We start from the raw sequence: 18,341 nt of genomic DNA on the forward strand, positions 1-18,341 counted from the left end.
AGTGTAAAATTTTAATCCAAATTTATCTTTAGAATTGAATAAAAATATTCAAGCATTAGCACCTAGCAGCCATGTCCAAAATGCTTACATTAGCAGTTAAGGTTTGTGGCACTGCCGTTATCCGCTAAATAACTTAAATCAACTAATAAAGAAATGCTAGTGGCTAAAATGAAGTTGGCCACCCCAAAAATGGTATTTGCTGATGCGGCTTTGTTAGCAAAAAAAATCTACTTTGTATATCATTTTTAATCAAATATTTCAATCAAAATATGCATGATTAAACACTAGGCATGTAGTGTAAGGATGCTAGCATTGACAGCTAGCAGCAGTGTCCACAAAGCTACCATTTTTATTTAACTTCCATGATACCGGAGTTAGCTGCAAAATTACTTAACATCGAATACTACATTGTTACTAGCGGCTAAAGGGAAGCTAGTCAACAACGTAATTGGATCAAGTAATGCAGCTGCGTTAGTGAAAAATTAGAATGAATCCAGTGCAAAATCTAAATAAAATTCAAGCCTCAATGTAATGATGCTGACATTAGAAGCTAGCAGCCGTGTCCACAATGCTCGCATTAGGTAGTTGCTGAATAATCTTGCATAACTAATTAAGAGATGTTAGTGGCTAGAGTGAAGCTAGCCACCAAGGTGATTGTATTCACGAATGCTAAGTTAGCAATATTGTTTTAAATCTTGCCTTGGAACTGAAGAGAAAGGCTTCTTGTTTATATTACAATCTTATATAATCTTGTCGCCCAGCTGTATGTCAAAGTTAGCATTAAAAATTAAAAAAAAAGAAAATAAATGTTATCGGTTGATTCTCCTTAATTCAATGCTAACGCTTTAGGAAAGCAACGTTGAAATATAACTAAAACATAACGCAAGATAGCTCGAAGGCCCATCTTCTTTATCCTCTGCGACAAACTACTCCTGTTATTTCAGTTGGGTCACTTCTTTGCCATTATGTACCTGTACGACGGCTCTATACTGCCCACTTGTGGCCTCTGAATAGCTTCAAATTTATTTTACCTCATATTATTTGTGTCATTACGCTCTGAGGATTACATTTATAACCCCATTGGAATTTTTTGGGAAACATTTCAGTAGATTTTCTCACATCCCTGTGAACTTTGCCTCTCTATTTCACTTTCTATCACTTCTTAAGAGTCTCGACCGGCTTATCTGAAGCCGACGAGTGTATATCGAGAAGCAAAACGGCTTTATCTCGATCGAGCTCAGCGCCGAGACGACAGACTCCAGCCGATATTTCTTTTTCGTTAGGGTGAAAAAAAAAATCGACCATGAGCTTTTAAATCTTCCTTGTTATTTTCTTTTCCTTTAATGGGGCAGGTGAGCAGATGTTCTCCCAGTCCGGCTCCGAACAGAATAGAGTATAAATAACGCTTTATGAAATCGACAGATGGGATCATTTGTTCGTGCCTCACAACGCCGGTATTATCGCACGGGATGAGGCTGGTTTATTGTTTTGGTGTTTTTTTACTGCACTTTCATAGCCTTAAAGGGACAGTGTGTATTATCTAGTGCATCTTAATGGTAAAAAAAACCCTATATATTTATTCAGATCAGGGGTGGGCAACTATTTGGAGTCACGGGCCACATTGCGGTAAATCATTTGGCCAAGGGGCCGCTCCTGGAGACCTATCCAATTTTTTTTATTTATGAATAAATAGACAAGCGGAGATCTACATATTATAATTATTTATATTTGTTTTTAGATGGATTACTTTATCTATATCTCTCTCTCTCTCTCTCTCTCTCTCTCTCTCTCTCTCTCTCTCTCTCTCTCTCTCTCTCTCTCTCTCTCTCTCTCTCTCTCTCTCTCTCTCTCTCTCTCTCTCTCTCTCTCTCTCTCTCTCTCTCTCTCTCTCTCTCTCTCTCTCTCTCTCTCTCTCTCTCTCTCTATATATATATATATATACCACAGATTATTACAAACTACAGACTATGATTACACCATCCCCTGATCTAAAACCTACATGAGGGCAAGGAAAAACTCGAAAACCTCAACATGAGAAAAGTGAAGAAACCTTGAGAAGGGACCGCATATGAGCTAATCCTCCTTCCAGGATGACCAGGCTGCAATGGAAGTTGCAATTACAAATAATACACAGATATTGTCAACGTGAAATATAAGTCATTCATAAGCTATACAAAAGAAGTGTGTTTTAAGCATAGATTTAAACATTTCCACTGAGGTTGCAGCTCGAATCCCAGAGGGCAGAGCATTCCACAGCACCGGGGCCCGAATGCAGAATGCTCTTGTATTTGATAGATTAATGTTGCTATAGCGAGTCTTTTTGGAAAATGTAGAGATTGATGTATATATAAATTACGATCAATAGAGTTATCCATCATGGCCTTCTATTTCCGAACACCAACGTTTAAGAAATGGATTATACTTAATAGTAGATTCAATCTGGTTGCCACGTTTGTTTGACTCTCCAGCAACAAACAAATGTAAAAAAAAAATCGGTGCACAGTGAACTACAATTATTTTCAAATTAGGACTACGAAAGTCTTAGGAAAAGTTAGACTCACGCGTTTGGATGTTGGCGATAACAGTGCCGCTGGTAAGGGGCCCTTTGGTGGCGTAGAGGGCCACGGAATAGGACGTACTTGGCTTCAGGTTGGATAGCTGGTGCTCCTGCTTGTTGCCCTCCACCAGGAAAGTATCTGCCGTCACTTTAAAGAAAAATTAAATTGTCAGGAAAATGCTGAAGGAGAAAGTCCTGATCAGAATTTCCAACTCTTAAATTGAGATTTAGTTTAAAAAAAATGAGCAACTCTGAAATGGAGTTTATCACCGGTTCCTGAAAAAAAACGAGTGAATGATGCAACATGTTTTCCAATTATTGTGCTCCTGTTATCAATTATTGACCGTCTGAATTAAAAAAAGGTACCGTTATTAAAATACTTATTTGCCGGGACATGTTGTGATGTCATGAGTACACACTATGAAAAAAGTATATACTATATATATATATAATATATATATAGAGTATAGTATATCCTATACTATAAAAAATAATCTAAGAACGTCTCAGTTTGATTTTTAAATAATTGATTTGCTAATTCTGGTTAAAGAACTAAAATTGGATCTTTGACACCGCTAGCCGTCTATGGCAGCGGGACTAGAAAGTCTCTTTGACTTCTATAGCAGTCTATACAGCCTGACTAAAAGAAATATTTGACCTCTACAGCAGTCTATGGCAGACTGACTAAAATAGATCTCTGATGTCTCTAGCAATCTATGGCTTCCTAGCTGAGATTGATCTTTAATGTATATAGCTGTCTTATAGCCGTCGATGGCAGCCTGGCTAACTTTGATTTATATGACTAGATTGGCTCTTTGACATTGATAGCAGTTTATGATAGACTAGCTAAAACTAGAACTACAGCGGCCTGGCTAAAACGGATTTTTGACATCAATGGCATCCTAGTTAAAACAGATCCATAAATACATTATCCCTAATGGCATATTGCTGCAGGGCTTGCAGAGTGCTTTTTTGTCAGGCCTGGCGGCTATTTATTTTTTATTTTTTTTCCGCCTAACAATAACAATAACATTTTACTGTCAGTGGGAACTGGCATGCCGTTTTGACACGCCTAAAATGAAATGCATGGTTGTGGCCGTTATTCACGGTTGACTATTAGAGATAGCAGGGGCAAGCAGGGCTCATTTTTTCCTGATTAATGCAACTAAGTCCTACCATTGTGTCCTGCCTCAAATGAACTGCACTGCTTTTGTCGCGTTACATTATCCAAAGCCGACCATTGCTGTGAGCTGGGGCTAAGAGTGTAGATTTGGGTCACATGCGGCAGCTTTCTTTTTTCCGGTTCTTTCTGCCTAAAATTAACAGTGCCTGTTTTGGCTGAAATCCATTATCCCCTTTCGAATTTTGCTTCGAATACGTGCAGACAATGCACATATTGCAAATGGAAGAGGCAAATTCTTGGGGATTCTACAGGAAAGGGATTACAGTATATGGTTGCTAATTCACCTAATATGGAACAGATTAACCATGAAAATCGAGAAAATCGGTCGAATACTTTGAAGGGACATTTTGTATTATTTAGCGCTTCCTAGTGGTAAAAATAAACATTCGTTAAGAAAATTCAATACTGATTGAATAATGGACAAAAATACATAAAGACATGGATTTTTCTAAATACTTGTAGGTCAAGAATTTGGTATTTATTTTACATACGATGAGGCTCAACTAAAGACATTCTAGTCTGTTATCTTGCTGCTACTGTTACCCTCAAAAACCTTGTAAAAGGCTGGATACTCACTCACTTTTATTTTCCAAAGTGTGTTTATTGGTGCACAACACAATACAGCGACATTTAGATGTCAAATATCATACAGTCTTCTTTTGAACATAGGACATTGTAATTTTCTGGATAATTCATCTTATTCTGTCTCTCATAGTTCAGGTAAAACTGACACAAATTGCCTCCGTCATCCTCTTAGAGTGAAAACTTCCTAAATTGTTCCTCGACTCAATACTTTCCCCCCACTGTATGAAAACTAAGCATCGATTACAGAAGAAGAAGATTACGACGGACAGCACCGAGAACCTGATTAAGTAAAAGTTAAAGGTTAATGACTGCAGACAGGGGCCCGGGAGATAACATTAGCATGTCGAGGCCGGCTTCATCTTAGACGCTTCGCGAGGAAAAAAAATGAAGTGAGACCCTGGGAGGCCGAGAAATTCAGCAATTTTTCACCCGTCTGTCAGACGCTGAGGACACGGGGGGAGGCATCACAAAAAACATACGCGGTTGGCTAACTACGAGGTTTTTCGCTTGGCCTTAGAAAGTCCATCGAGGAGGATGAAAGATGATGAGGGGGAGACAAATGGGGGAGGATTTTTAGTAGCCTTGAGGGGAGGGCAGTTTGTGTGGCATAAAGCATATGGTGTGAAACACATGGCCTAGAGCGCCCCCTGTTTGTAGTGGAAGTACACTAGTCAGTAATAATAATTTTATGATTGCAATATGGCCAAAGATTTCATGTAGCATTCATATATCTACTATTTTAATAGTATTACCAAGGGCTTCATTCTATTTTCTCTCATTCTGGTATCACACGTCATGCCAGGCAATGGCCCATTCAAGGGCTTTTGGTCATATTGCTATACAAGCATAATAGCCTGCGTTTTTGTGCTTGGCGTTGTGGGGCATTCTACTAGTCGAGGTTGCTGGGGCCGCGGTTTGTTGAAAAGCGCCAGGGAGCCACTAGGGAATGCCAAAGAGCCGCATGGACGCATGCAACTCCGGAGCGGGTCGTAAAGCAAATGTTTAAGGATTTTGCTGTTTTATATTGGGGTGCCTTGGATACCAAACATAGCTAAAACACTTCCAGGCCCCTAAAGTACAACCATGTAAATTTTCAAGAAAATCAGTTCAGCCGTTTCAGAGCCTTCAAGACACATACAAACACGCACACGGAAACACACACATAACAGCTCAAGTTCCTTAAGTTTTGATGGTAATTGTTTGTGCAAAGCATTTTTTAAGTTATTTCCACAAATGCTCTACAGCAGGGGTGGCGAACACGTTTGACACAAAGCCGAAATTTTTAACTGTGAGAGTTAAAGAGCCACACCACGCACTGACCTGCCATGACAGACAGACACACACAAACGCAAACAATTGAAATGAAATGAAATGAAATTAAAAACATATTATTTCCCAAAACACGCTCCTCTCCTTACAATACAACAAGTATTGTCTTTGTGTCGATTTCAAGGAACATTTCTAACCTCAATACACACCAAAAAACTAAACATGAAGCAAGGCAAAGAGCCACAGTATATAGAAAATATGATGAGGCAAAGAGCCAAATTCTTATTGACCAAGAGCCGCATGCGGCTCTAGAGCCACGTGTTCGCTACCCCTTCTCTACAGTATATGATTGAGGTCTAGACTAGCTTAGCCACCATTATTTTGTTGGTTTTAAACTATTCCATTGTAGATGTTGCTTTATGTTTAGGGTCGCTATCTTGTTGAAGATGAACCTGCTTCTCAGGTCTCCTGCAGACTCCTACAGATTTTCTGCCAGAATTGCCCTGTATTTAGCACCATCTAGCTTCCCATCAACTCTAATTATCTTCCTAATCCCTGCTGTAAAAAAGCAACCCCAAAGCATAATGCTGCCCCCACCATGTATAACAGTGGAGATTGTGTTTTCAGGGTGATGTTCAGTGTTACTCTTACGCCAAACGTAACACTTTGCATTCAGCCCAAACAGTTCAATTTTGGTCTTATCTGATCAGAGCACCTTGTTCCACATGTTATTTATGTCTCCAATGTGACTTATAGCAATGCCCTTTTATGATATTATTTTAGAAAGGGCTTTCTTCTTGCTGCTCTTCCATAATAGGCAGAATTATGCAACTAATAGTTGTCTAGTGGATAGATTGTCCCAATGCAGCTGTGTATGTCAGCAGGTCATCCAATGTGATAATTCACCTCTTGGTTGCTTCTCTGATTAATTTTCTCCTTTAGAGGGATGGCCAGGTTTTATTGGGTTTGCATTGGTTTTTATGCTGTCTTAATTTTTATATTATTCCTGGCATAGTGTTACAGGGAGATGTTTAAATGTGACAAAATCTCCCTGTATCCCGTTTCTACTTTTCCACAACTTTAATCTGGACCTGCCTGGTGTGTTTTTTGTCTCCATAATGCTGTCTGTTCTCCAGTGTCTCCGTTTACAGACATCTGAGCCAATCATAAGTCAGGTGCATTTAAACTGATACTTTATGACACACAAGACATGCAGGGTGCTTGAAGTATAATGCTAGCACATATGTATTCATTTACTATTATTACTATGAGCGTCATTCTTTTTGGCCTATTTTTGGTGTCTCACAATATTCAGGGTGCTTGATGCATGAAGTTATCACGTAGTTATGCATTGACTTGTAATTCTATGGGCTTCATTCTCTTTTGTCTCTGCAGGGTACGTACAGAGATCATATACACCATACCTTCTGGACTACATGCTGCTGATTGTTTGCTACATTTTAAACACTACGGCTTTTAAAACGATGACGCTTATTCTTTCTTTTTTTTCTTCACCGTGGAATTGTTTTTTGTTTTTTTGCCCAGCTACAGTACACCAATTAACTAGTGGTTCACAGAGGTCCAACTAAATTGTATGATTAATAAAACTTCTGTTCTTGCAAATCAGTCATACAATACACAACAGTAGAAAAATGGGGGGGTTCGATGTACTCACAATATTTCAACTTTTTCACCCACAAATCAAATCCTCAATTCATAAATAGAACAGCAGTGGATGTTATCTATCAAAAACGCTTCTGTTCTCCTTCCTAATCATTTGAGTCAACGTCAGATCACTAGAGTTTCCTGTAATCCTCGAGGAACGATCACAAGCAAATGCAATTTGATCCAGCACTGCAACAGCAGAAAAAAAAAACATATCGGGGTTTAATATGGCACTATTCTCTACCACATGGTTGCCCCTTGCATATTCGCCTAGAAATATAGGGCGTTTGGAAGAATTTAGAATTCCAGTTTTTGTCATTTTAACGAGTTTATATATGAATAATATCACTATATACTGATTAAGTATATATAATATATTTAGTCATTCTTTTTTGCCACTTTTAGGGGTTACAAGAAATGCAAGGTGCATCGAATAACCACATCATCACTTTATTGGTATTACCATGTGCTTCATTGTTTTTGGATTCATCCTAGTGTCTTAAGACACGCAGGGCGCATATCATTAGAATATATTATTACCTATTTACCAGTACTACAATGTGATTTATTGTTTTTGGCCTGCCCCTTGTGTCGGGCCGAGACTTTCAGGGTGCTTGAAGTATATTGTTAACATATTTTTCCTCATTCACTCGTATTACTATGGGCTTCAATGTTTTTGGTGTCAAGACATTCAGGGTACACATAGTTATCATGTATTTCTTCCTTAACCAGTATTACGATGGGCTTTATTATTTTTGTCCTAATCCTGGTGTTGCAAGGGGTTCAGAGTTTTCATATATTTAATTAATTCATAATATGAAGAAGGGTTCCATTCCTCTTGGCCTGCTCCTGGGTCACTAGACCCTGATGTCACAAAATATGGATGATTTGTGATGTGAATTAATCGTGAGAGCATTTAGAATTTACATTTTGTGATAAGAAAGAGCGAGTTACTTACCCCGGTTGTGTGTGAGCGTGAGCACGTAGTTGTCCACGTTGGACATGGGAGGGTTCCACCTCAGGAGGGCTCCTCGGGGGGTAATATTGAGCGCCGTCAATTCTGATGGCATGTCCATGGCTAGAATCACAAACAAGCAAAATATTACATTTAAAAAATAAAATAAAAACAACTATCACATAGAAATAGCCTGATGCCTTCAGGGTTTGAATGCAGAGATTAGTCACAGTACAGTTGTTACACGCTTATATCTGAAAGGTAATTATCACCCCGCGGCATTTTGCACGAACGCAGGTTAATAATGAGTCATACGAGCCAGACAAACGTTCACCTTCGCCGGCTGTTGCTCAACCTGCTTTCTAATTTCATTCTAGGACGTGACGCCACTGAATTTAAATGCCATTAAACCTTTAACCTCCGTGTTTCGACCCCAATTCCCTCTGTCGGGCGTGTCTTTTGACCACATGGCTGCTTGCTGGAAATAATAAATACAGTCCTAGGATGCCCTCGGCCGCTTCCTGTCCCGGTGGGAAAATGTCCCTCGGATGCTTCTGTATCTTGTCCCGGTGGCAATGTTAAGGTGACTCCGCAGCTTCTGCCCCTTTTTGGCAGGGACAGGCACAGACTTTCAGTCGGGATCTGGTACGCCACTTTCCTACAGAGTGAAACAACCAAGTTTGGGACTGGAACCACCTGGGCCCAATCTCCACACTGTCCCAAATTATCCTGAGACTTTATATTGACTGCTTGGATAGCGTACTGCGTTGAGTCATTGTATTTGCCACTTCCAGCCTCGCTTCTGTCACCATTTTAGGTTTAATTTTTGTTTCTGGTTTGTTTTTGTTTGTTCCTGGTTTTTGTTTATGAATATGATCCTTAGTTGAGCACACCTGTCTCCATTCTGGGTTCCCTGCATTCAGGTCCATTCCCGCAAACTCCCTCCCACAATACCTTTATCTCTCTTTGTTCAGTTCAGGATCTTGTATAAAAAAAAAAAAAAAACTGAAATAGCTATGGGTCCTTGCAGTTATGCTAAAGGGCGATGCAAAAAGATAATAACCATGGAAATGAAGCTTGTGATCAGTCAAAAGTGTGGAATCATCTTTTTGGTCTCTCATTAAAGCTGTACAACATCAATAACATATAATTTCGAGTGCTCCAAAACTTTGGAGTGTTTGTGTGCTGTTCCTGTTTTCTATATTTTATTTGTATACCAAAAAAACTACATCGATTACAGTAGTTTGTTCAAAACTGTTTCAAATTCTCCAGATTGTCAAAAATTTTTTTTTTTAAATGAGATTTTATTTTTGTGTTTTATCACCCAGAACTAGCTCTACCGGCATTTGAGGGCATAGCACACATCAGTTAAGAAATCCTTTTTTCCTTAAAAAGACAAAAAACAAAAGACAAAACAAAGTTACCAACATGGTGAAAGCACCCTGAATGCACCGTAACATACGTACATGATATTGTTATGGCTAAAAATGTTTGAATATTTTTAGTTTTCTATGAACAAAAAATATGGTTCCTCTTATTCTTTCATGACTTCTAATTTTAATAGTTGCTGATTAATAAAAATTCCATTTAAAGCAGCAAATACAAGTATATACTGCTCTCCCTAAGTTGTATTGCCACAACCATTTGATGATTGTGACTTTGAAACAGACTGGAAAATAAGGAGGTGATTACAGCATTAAAGTATTTCTAAGGGTATAATAATCCGAAAAAAAGGTTTCAATTCTGTTTAACTTTAAATCCATTGTCGCTGTGTTCTCCACTGCATCCACCCGCGACACAACTGTACCACCTCAAGTCACTTGACACCGAACAAAGACCAAATGTATTTTTTCCTCTTTACATTGTACATTTGTTTATGTTATTTAATTGTACATGTGTATATTACAAACACGTTGCACTTACTAAATACTACTTATCTTAATGTTTATATCTGGGGCACGGTGGGTTTCGAACCCATCAGCTACACCTTAGCATAGGTTTTCATGCTTCGCTCTACGGCAATTTTGCTTTGCGATTCCCACCTCGGAATAGATTGTCCTATCCCGGGATCTACTCTAAATAAATAAAAAAATAAATGTGTAATTGTCTCTGGGGACAGTCCTAATCGCAGCGAGGAACTGAGGTAAACGTTAAAAAAGTTTGAGCAAATGATGCAGGGGCTTATTCAGTTAATTAGATCGGCATTGGGGAATAGGTAGACCACGGAAGGAGAAAAAAACAGCTACTCTCCTTTATGAAGGTCTTTGATAATCCAATCAGCAAGCTCCATCTTCTGATTGAGCTCGAGAAGAGCTTTGGAGCGTTTGAAAAGTGGGCAGAGCTGCAAGATAAGTCAAGGGTGGATTTCCAGTGAATGGATTTTGAGCTGTTAGCATGATTTAAAAGATTAAAAAAACGAATATACTGTGGTAAGTAGCTCACATACTGACCAGTTCTGAAATTGCACACCAGGGATTCAGAATTGTGACTTAATAAATGGAAAAAGTTATAGATATACAGTAGATTTACCTGTTTTTTTTAGATAGGTTAGCTACTTTCTTGAGAAACCTTTGACAGAACAAGATAAGTAATTCATTCAGATGTAAAATGTTACTTGTTAGGATTATCTTTAGGGCGATTAAGAGTTTGTTTGTTTTTCTAGGACAATAAAATTGTTTGCAAGAAATTGTCCAATTCTAATAAGCATGTTTCTCAGGCTCTGGGAACTGTAAGAATAAAGTGCAATTGCGCTCCCACTACTCTAGGGGGTAGCAACGCTCTCATTGGCAAAGTGAGCACCCGTGGTGAAGAAGTTTTGTTTACATTGAGAATTAGCAAATACCTGTCAACCTGTACATTTTTGCCATACAAAGTAAGTTTTTGTGCATTTTAGGACGTGTACGACGTACAAGGAAATCTGTACGGGAAAACGCAAATTTGTCAATGATGGGTACCATCCGGTATACACCGACTATCATGAAACAGCAAATCAATCAAGTCAAACGAGTTTGCTGCAGTAGCCTCTATCTATCTATCTAAGTGAGCGGTTTGATGCTACTGTGCGCATGCGTCTGTCGCCTGGGGATTTCCCATCATGCATCATTTCGATGTCAAATATCATACTGTGAACACAGCGAAAGCAGAGCAGTAGGCCTACATTACAACATAGTTTTGAATTTTCTTTGGATACAATCATCAAGTCGCAATGGCCGAACCTCAATTAAAAGGCAGTAATTCATTCTGATCTGAAAACAACAGGTGGGGTTGATTGAGTAAATTTGAAATACTTGTGGTCTTAAAAAACATCGGATTTCATGTGGTAGTTGTGTAGTGAAAGGAAGTCTGTCTCTTTTTAGACAACCGGCTTTTTCGGCTCAACTCATTAAAGAGAGCCGGCTCTCAAACGGCTCACTTGCTTTGATTATATTATGAATGATTATGTTGTATAAAGAAGTTAAGAAAAAAAGGAAGTATAAAAGGAGAAAACGAAAAAAGACAGGTTTGTGGTTATACCTTTAACCAGTATATTACCAACAATAATTTAATGTAGAAAATGAATTAATAATTCGAATAAGAAAATTCTACTTAATTATATTTGCATGTATTTTTCTTTCTACAGTGAACGTCCAAGCTACTTCATTTTTGAACTTTTTTTTATAATAAACCGCATTCATGTCGGGCAACTCAGTATCTCACAACAAAATGTTCATTAACAATATATATGATATAACAAAACACATGTACAATGTAACATGTTAAACTACATAAACACGTATGGCGTAATATGGTGTAAGATTATTTTGTAAGGGAAAATACGACAGTTTGTAAGGGCATGGAGCCCTGGAGGTTGACAGGTTTTTAGCACTCTGCACTGAGTGGTAACTGTTGGCATGAAGTGTAGCAGTCAAACTAAAAACAATATTTCACAGGGATGAAAAGACAAGAGGAGAGAAACGGAGATAAAGAGATAAACAAGTCTCCCGAAAGCCGAGGAAAGATGACGAAGCGTGACTACGGACGAGGAATAGGTCAGTGTCTTACCGTGTCTAAAAATGTTGGCAGCGGAGAGCATGGAGCCAAATCAATTTGGCTGTCATTTAAAGACATTACAACCCAATCACGCTGAGCCTCTTGAGTTTCTTCAGTATTATTTTAAAGTGCTAAACTAATGTGCAGGGTTGGGTAGGTTTACTTTAACTTGATTACTTGCGGTTACTTTTTGATTACTCCAATACCAAATATGCTAATAAAAGACAAAAGAAACTAAATATTAATAAAATTATGACTCACAACACATGGTAAGCTTTCTCTCCTGGCTTTGATCTCCGGCAAAACTAACATAAAATGCGACAGAAACAAAATGAAAATAAATCCAAACAGCTTGCCAACATCATTTTTGCCGTTCCATGTATTCCGTTACTCCCCAAGCCTGCACAAAATTTAGTAATTTTATTCATATTTACTTTCTTTTGTCTTTTATTAGCATATTTGGTATTGGAGTAATCCAAAAGTAATTGAAAGTGTTCAAGTTAAAGTAACCCTAACCAACCCTGCTAATATGTAGGCTGAGCACGGACGGAGGTGACAAAACCAATGTCGAGCAATTATTTTGTCCCCGTCAATATTATGTGAGCACTTAAAAATATGATCTATCGATTAAAACAAAGAAGAGCATTAAAGCGCTAATGCTTATGTATTAGTGGTGAATTTCCCCTATTTCACGTGAGACTTATGGCCCCGCTTCAAAAAGTAATGAAAGCACTGAAAAACGTGCTTTTTGTAGTCATTATTCCACACTTCATCTTTGATTAAAAACAATCTGAACTCATTATATTACATATTTTGTTTTGCAGGTAAAAAAATTCTTATTTTTGTTTTCTTGTTTGTTATCAGTTTGAATTATGATGTATTGATTTTATCTATTTTCATTTGATGCGGCGTTAATTGGGGCGCAGAGAGGTTTTCTTCTTCCTAGGGGAGCCGTGACATAAAATAATTGACAAGCACCGCCCTACAGAAACCTGTCCTGAGGAAAATCTTCTCGTCCTGATTTAAACATTTTTGGTTCTGAGGAGGAAAGATTGAGAACGAGCATTTGTTTTATAAGGACAATCTAATTTTTCGTTTGAAATGTATTGTATTTTTCCTGTGAGACTTAAAAAAGGACGGATATTTGTTAATAATGATGAGATGATTAATGAGAAACTTCAACTCCAAAAAAACTGAGAAGATTCTCGCTAAAATTAGACAATTTTTTGGTTAAAAATCAGGATGTTTGTCCGGATGAGACCATTTGTTGGATTTCAAAGATGTTTTTCCTCATTACACACACAAAAAAAGAGTATTTTTAGTTATGACAAGAACCCCATTTTTTTTCTCATGAGAAACTTCACCTCAAAAACCTGCAAAAAATCTTGCTAGGATGAGACTGCGTCTTTGTTGAAAATGTGTCTGGTGTTGATTCCGCCTGTCTCATCCTGTCCGATATCCTGCGCCATTCTCCAGTATTCGGTATCAATCCCGTCTGTCTCGTCCTGTCTGATATCTGACTCCAGTCTCCAGTATCCGGTATAGATCCTGTCTGTCCTGTCCGGTATCGATCCCGTCTGTCCGGTTTCTGCTTGTCTATCAGGTGTCAATCCTGGCTGTCCCATCCTGTCCTATATCAACCCCGTCTGTCCGATATCTGGTATCAATCATTTCTGTCCTGTCCTCTGAGATAATGACCGCGTCTGTCCGGTATCTGGTATCTGGTATCGATCTTGTCTGCCTCTGGCTTCCTGTTTTTCCATGCCGGACTTCTGTCTTACTTCTTCCGCCCAGCAATCGCCGAATCACTGGCGTTTGTGTTCACATACATGACTGCCCCATTCCTGTAAAATGAAGCTTGTGTGAAACCGTTACACATCTGGGTCCTCCTCCTCTTCTGGTTCTGACAGAAACCCTGTTTTTTTTTCCGCATGAGAAGCTTCACCTCAATAACCTGTCTTTGTTGAAAATGAGATTAATTCCCGGGATAAGAAAAATTCAACAAACATGTTTTTATTTTCGCGAAATTTGGAAAGAGTGTGAGAGTTTTTAGTTATGGCGAGAAAACTTCACCTCAAATACTTGAGAAATTCTGGCTGAAACCATTTTTTTTGGGTTAAAAATGGGAATGTTTGTCCGGACGAGACCATTTCTTGGATTTCAAAGATTTCTTTCTCATCACACTTAAAAGAAAGCGAGTATTTTTAGTTATGAATGAAATGAAATGATCTGCATTTATATAGCGCTTTTCAAGTCAATGACTTCCCAAAGCGCTTTACATTGTTCTTCACATTTCCCAATAGCGGCCGTGCAGCCATGTAAGGCGCTAACCTGCTTATTGGGGGTAATTGGGGGTTCAATGTCTTACCCAAGGACACTTCGACATGTAACACGGACAAGCCGGGATTCGAACTGGGAACCCTTAATCCTAAAACAATCGCTCTACCTTCTGAGCTACTGCCACCCCCTTATGACAAGAAACCCTGTTTTTTTTCCGCATGAGAAACTTCACCTCAAGATGTTTTTTTCTGTTAAAAGTAGAACGTTTTACAGTCTTCGATTTTACAGTTTTTACATTTAGAGTAAACTGACGAGCAAATTACACTATTTTCATGAGAAACTTGACCTCATGTTTAAGGTCTCCTTATTCAACAATCTGCCACATATGAGAAAAACCTGAATGCTTAAGAGCAGAATTTTTCGAATAACAGATCCTTTTAAATTCTAATCAGTCCCTCAGTGACGACTCAAAGATGAACCAGGACTCTTACTGACCTTGGATCTAACCCGAAGAGTCTTTCTCTGTGCTTCTGAATATTTTAATGTTCTTTAGCAAACGCGTTGATAATGCTCAGGCTTGCTCAGGCTAAAGTTGCACTAGCTAGCTATCAGCTGTCTTGGTTGACCCGGAGGGCGATTCTAATGTGTCCACTCCCCGTGTTTTTTTAATAATGTAGACTGGATAACATGGAGAAAACAGTCCTACCTCGGTGTGACCTGTAGTCACGATTAAAGTATCAATGCTTCGCCATGAGCTGCAGATAAAAATAAATGAAAATCTCTATACTGGAATTATCCACGGTTTCCTTCCCTTGCCACTCATTTTAGCCTCTTAACTGCAGGCAGGGTTCCTACAGGTTAAGACAAGTTAAATTCAAGACCTTTTAAGTATTTTTAATCCGTTTTGAAATCAAGTTTAGGACCAACTAAAGAAAGAAATATATACAAAAATATATCATAAAACACCAACACGTGAATTAAGGGCAATTTTAAACAAATAGTTCGTTTTTTTAAGCACGTTTTGGTCCAGTTAAAAATTTTCCATCTGAAAAACAAAATAATAAATAAAACGGATGTTCACAGTACATAATGAATCCTGATAACTGGCAGATAACTACTAATTCCAAATGAGTTTTTAGCTACATTCATGATTTATCATGATGCATTTTTTTTTTTTTTTTTACGAACACATATAATAATAATAATAATTTCCTTTGTATTGTCATTCTTTGTAACAATGTACACAGAACGAAATGTCGATACACCTGACCCGTTGTAGCGAGTCGATGCAGCCGCAGCCAGAGGGCGCCGCCATTATACCAATTAGGTATGTCTCGGTCGAGGCGCGAACCAGCGACCTCCCAGTCTCAAAGCGGGCACACTACCATCTAGGCTACTGAGCTGGTAAATATAATGTGTTCACATTTTTAAGACTTTAGAAAATTAGATTTAAAACATGTCAATGCCAATTAAGGCCTTAAATTTAGAATAGTGAATTAAATGCCTTTGAGACTTTTCAAGGATCCGCGTGAATCCTGGCAGGCTATGGCTCGTCACAAGATAGTGTTGCTATTGTTTTATCCTTTAGTGTCACCCTACTTCCCACAGCTGGTCACGTAAGTGAAAAAGTCCCGTAATTCTGGCATCTTTAACCTTTTCTCCTGTTTCCTTCTCTAGCCATTCATTTTGGCCAATTGGTTGTAGGCTATGGTACTCTGCTAGAGGCTTTTGTTATTGTTATCGTTTCTACAGTTGGTCTTGCAAGTGAGCATAGCCAGGCTGATTTTCCTTTTTTTTCCACTGTTTACTTTTCTAGCCACGCTGGTCACTTGGCTGCAAGCAAAGAAAGGACACGGGAGGATATTGTTCTTGTTTCATCCTTCAGTGTCGCTCACCTTCCACAGCTGGTCATACAAGTGAGCATTTCAGAGTCCAGTGATTCAGGTGTATTGGGATTTTTCTCCCCACAGTTTCCTTCTCTAGCTATGCATGTTGGCTGGATGCTATGACTTTCCGTTATTGTATTGTTAGCTGCTCCTGTTTGTCATTCAGGGTTATTGCCTTTCACAGCTGAGTTCTTTGATTTAGAATCCCGCCCCCTGACGAGATCTTTTATTATTTTTTTTAGTGGCTTCTCTCACTAGTCACTTATGTTAGCCACTTACACCAACTCTGACCAACTCCAGCTAATTGTTCTTTTCAGCCGCCCTGGGTGTTTCCATCCCATCAATTCTGAAAAACACCTAAATGGATTCTACCTACTTCCCATTTGGTATTTGACACGCTATAACACTTAAAAAACTTTTGCTTTGAAGCCGATTTCTATCCAGCGGCGAATGATGCGAATAGGTTGCCCAGACTTTTAACAGCTTTACTCCAACTCTGGTGCCGTGAGATCATTTATTAAAGGTCCTGACATTTTGCGTACGAGCCCATTGTTAGTCTTTAAACATCTCATCACAGAGGCCATTTACTGGCGAGGGGAAGCGTTTTTACGAAATGCCACAACATTAAGTGCTTGCTGACAACCAGAAATATTGCGCCCCGCTTTTCTCATCTGCTTCGATAATTAAACAACAGTCGCTGCATTTCTTTTTTTTTTTTTGGGACCGTGGGATGTTTGGACGCTGTGATAAATTCTGAGGGAGCCATTAAGAAGGGACGATAGGTAAAAGATGCATGCTTGTTATGTGTGGGGCTGTTGTGGGCGTGGTCACTCCTGGCCTCACTATTACAAATTGATACGGGACTCTTTGTTACTCTGATTTACTGAAATGTTAGCTACTTTTGTCCCCTTTTCTCCTCTTTTCATTTTTTTCTTTTTATTATTTTTTCCGTTTTATATTTTCCCTTTTTATTATTCCTCCTTTTTTCTTTTTTTCTCTTTTTCCGCTGTTTACCTGTTAATCTTTTTTTCTTTTCAATTTCCTTTTTACATTTTTTTCTTTCTGTCCTTATTTTCTTCCTTTTTAATTTCTTAATTTTCTTTCCTTATTTCTATTTTTTTCCTTATGCCCTTTATAATTTTTTTCTTCCCTTTTTCTCTTTTTCATCCTTTTTTGCCTTTCTTCCTATTTTTCCTTTCTTTATTTGATTGTTTTTACCTTCTGTCATTTTAAGAATATTACTAGCTTTTTACCTCATCTCAACATTGCAATGATTCGCCTGATGCTGTCCCACTTTGACTGTGAGATTAGAATTTATGCTTTGGTATGTGTCGTCTCTATTTCTGTAATTTATTGCTCTCTGGTCTCCTGATGTCTAGCATCAACCGTTTGCACCTGGTTCAAAATACAGCAGAGAGAATTTTGACAAGGACGTTTGATCAAATTACCCCAATTTAAGCTGACCTGCACTGGCTCCCAGTAAATTTAAGATGTGATTTTAGGTTCTGTTGGTATTAGGCCTATACACAATTTGGAATGGAATCACCCCCTCATATCTTTCTGATTTAATTGTCCCCTATGTTCTCGCTCGGTGCCTCCACTCGGAAAATGCTTGTCAACTAGTGATTCCAAGAGCCAAGAAGAAATCTGTAGGTTTGAGAGCATTCTCCATTCTGGCTAAGGTGTTTTGGAATGCTCTGCCCTCTGAGATATGATCTGCAACCTCAGTGGAACTGTTTAAATCTAGGCTTAAGACACACATATATTCTACAGCTTATGAGTGATGTTGACCTTTCCGTCTTCTTGTCCTTGAGGGAGAAAATTGAGCCTGGATGTAGACCAGTGCATGCATTCCAAGACATCGTACTGGTTCTTGGACCTGGTGTTAACCATCATCAAGAACCTACTGTGATGGGCAAGATTTTAGGGCAG

The 18,341-nt window shown here is 38.6% G+C and overlaps 1 protein-coding gene across 2 annotated transcripts in view; it reads right to left on the reverse strand.

Moving 5' to 3' along the window:
* Positions 1-18,341, reverse strand: part of tnr (tenascin R (restrictin, janusin)) — a 230,878-nt gene that overhangs the window by 34,747 nt on the left and 177,790 nt on the right. For both annotated transcript variants that reach the window (XM_088345721.1, XM_088345730.1), the window contains 2 exons: positions 8,218-8,337; positions 2,562-2,705 (listed from right to left, as the gene is read on the reverse strand). In XM_088345721.1, the coding sequence (XP_088201847.1) occupies positions 2,562-2,705; positions 8,218-8,337 (264 nt within the window). The remainder of the gene's footprint in view (positions 1-2,561; positions 2,706-8,217; positions 8,338-18,341) is intronic.

This window comes from Urocampus carinirostris, chromosome 1 (assembly GCF_059441175.1).
Source record: "Urocampus carinirostris isolate Australia breed hairy pipefish chromosome 1, RoL_Ucar_1.0, whole genome shotgun sequence".
In the NCBI taxonomy this organism is placed as follows: domain Eukaryota; kingdom Metazoa; phylum Chordata; class Actinopteri; order Syngnathiformes; family Syngnathidae; genus Urocampus; species Urocampus carinirostris.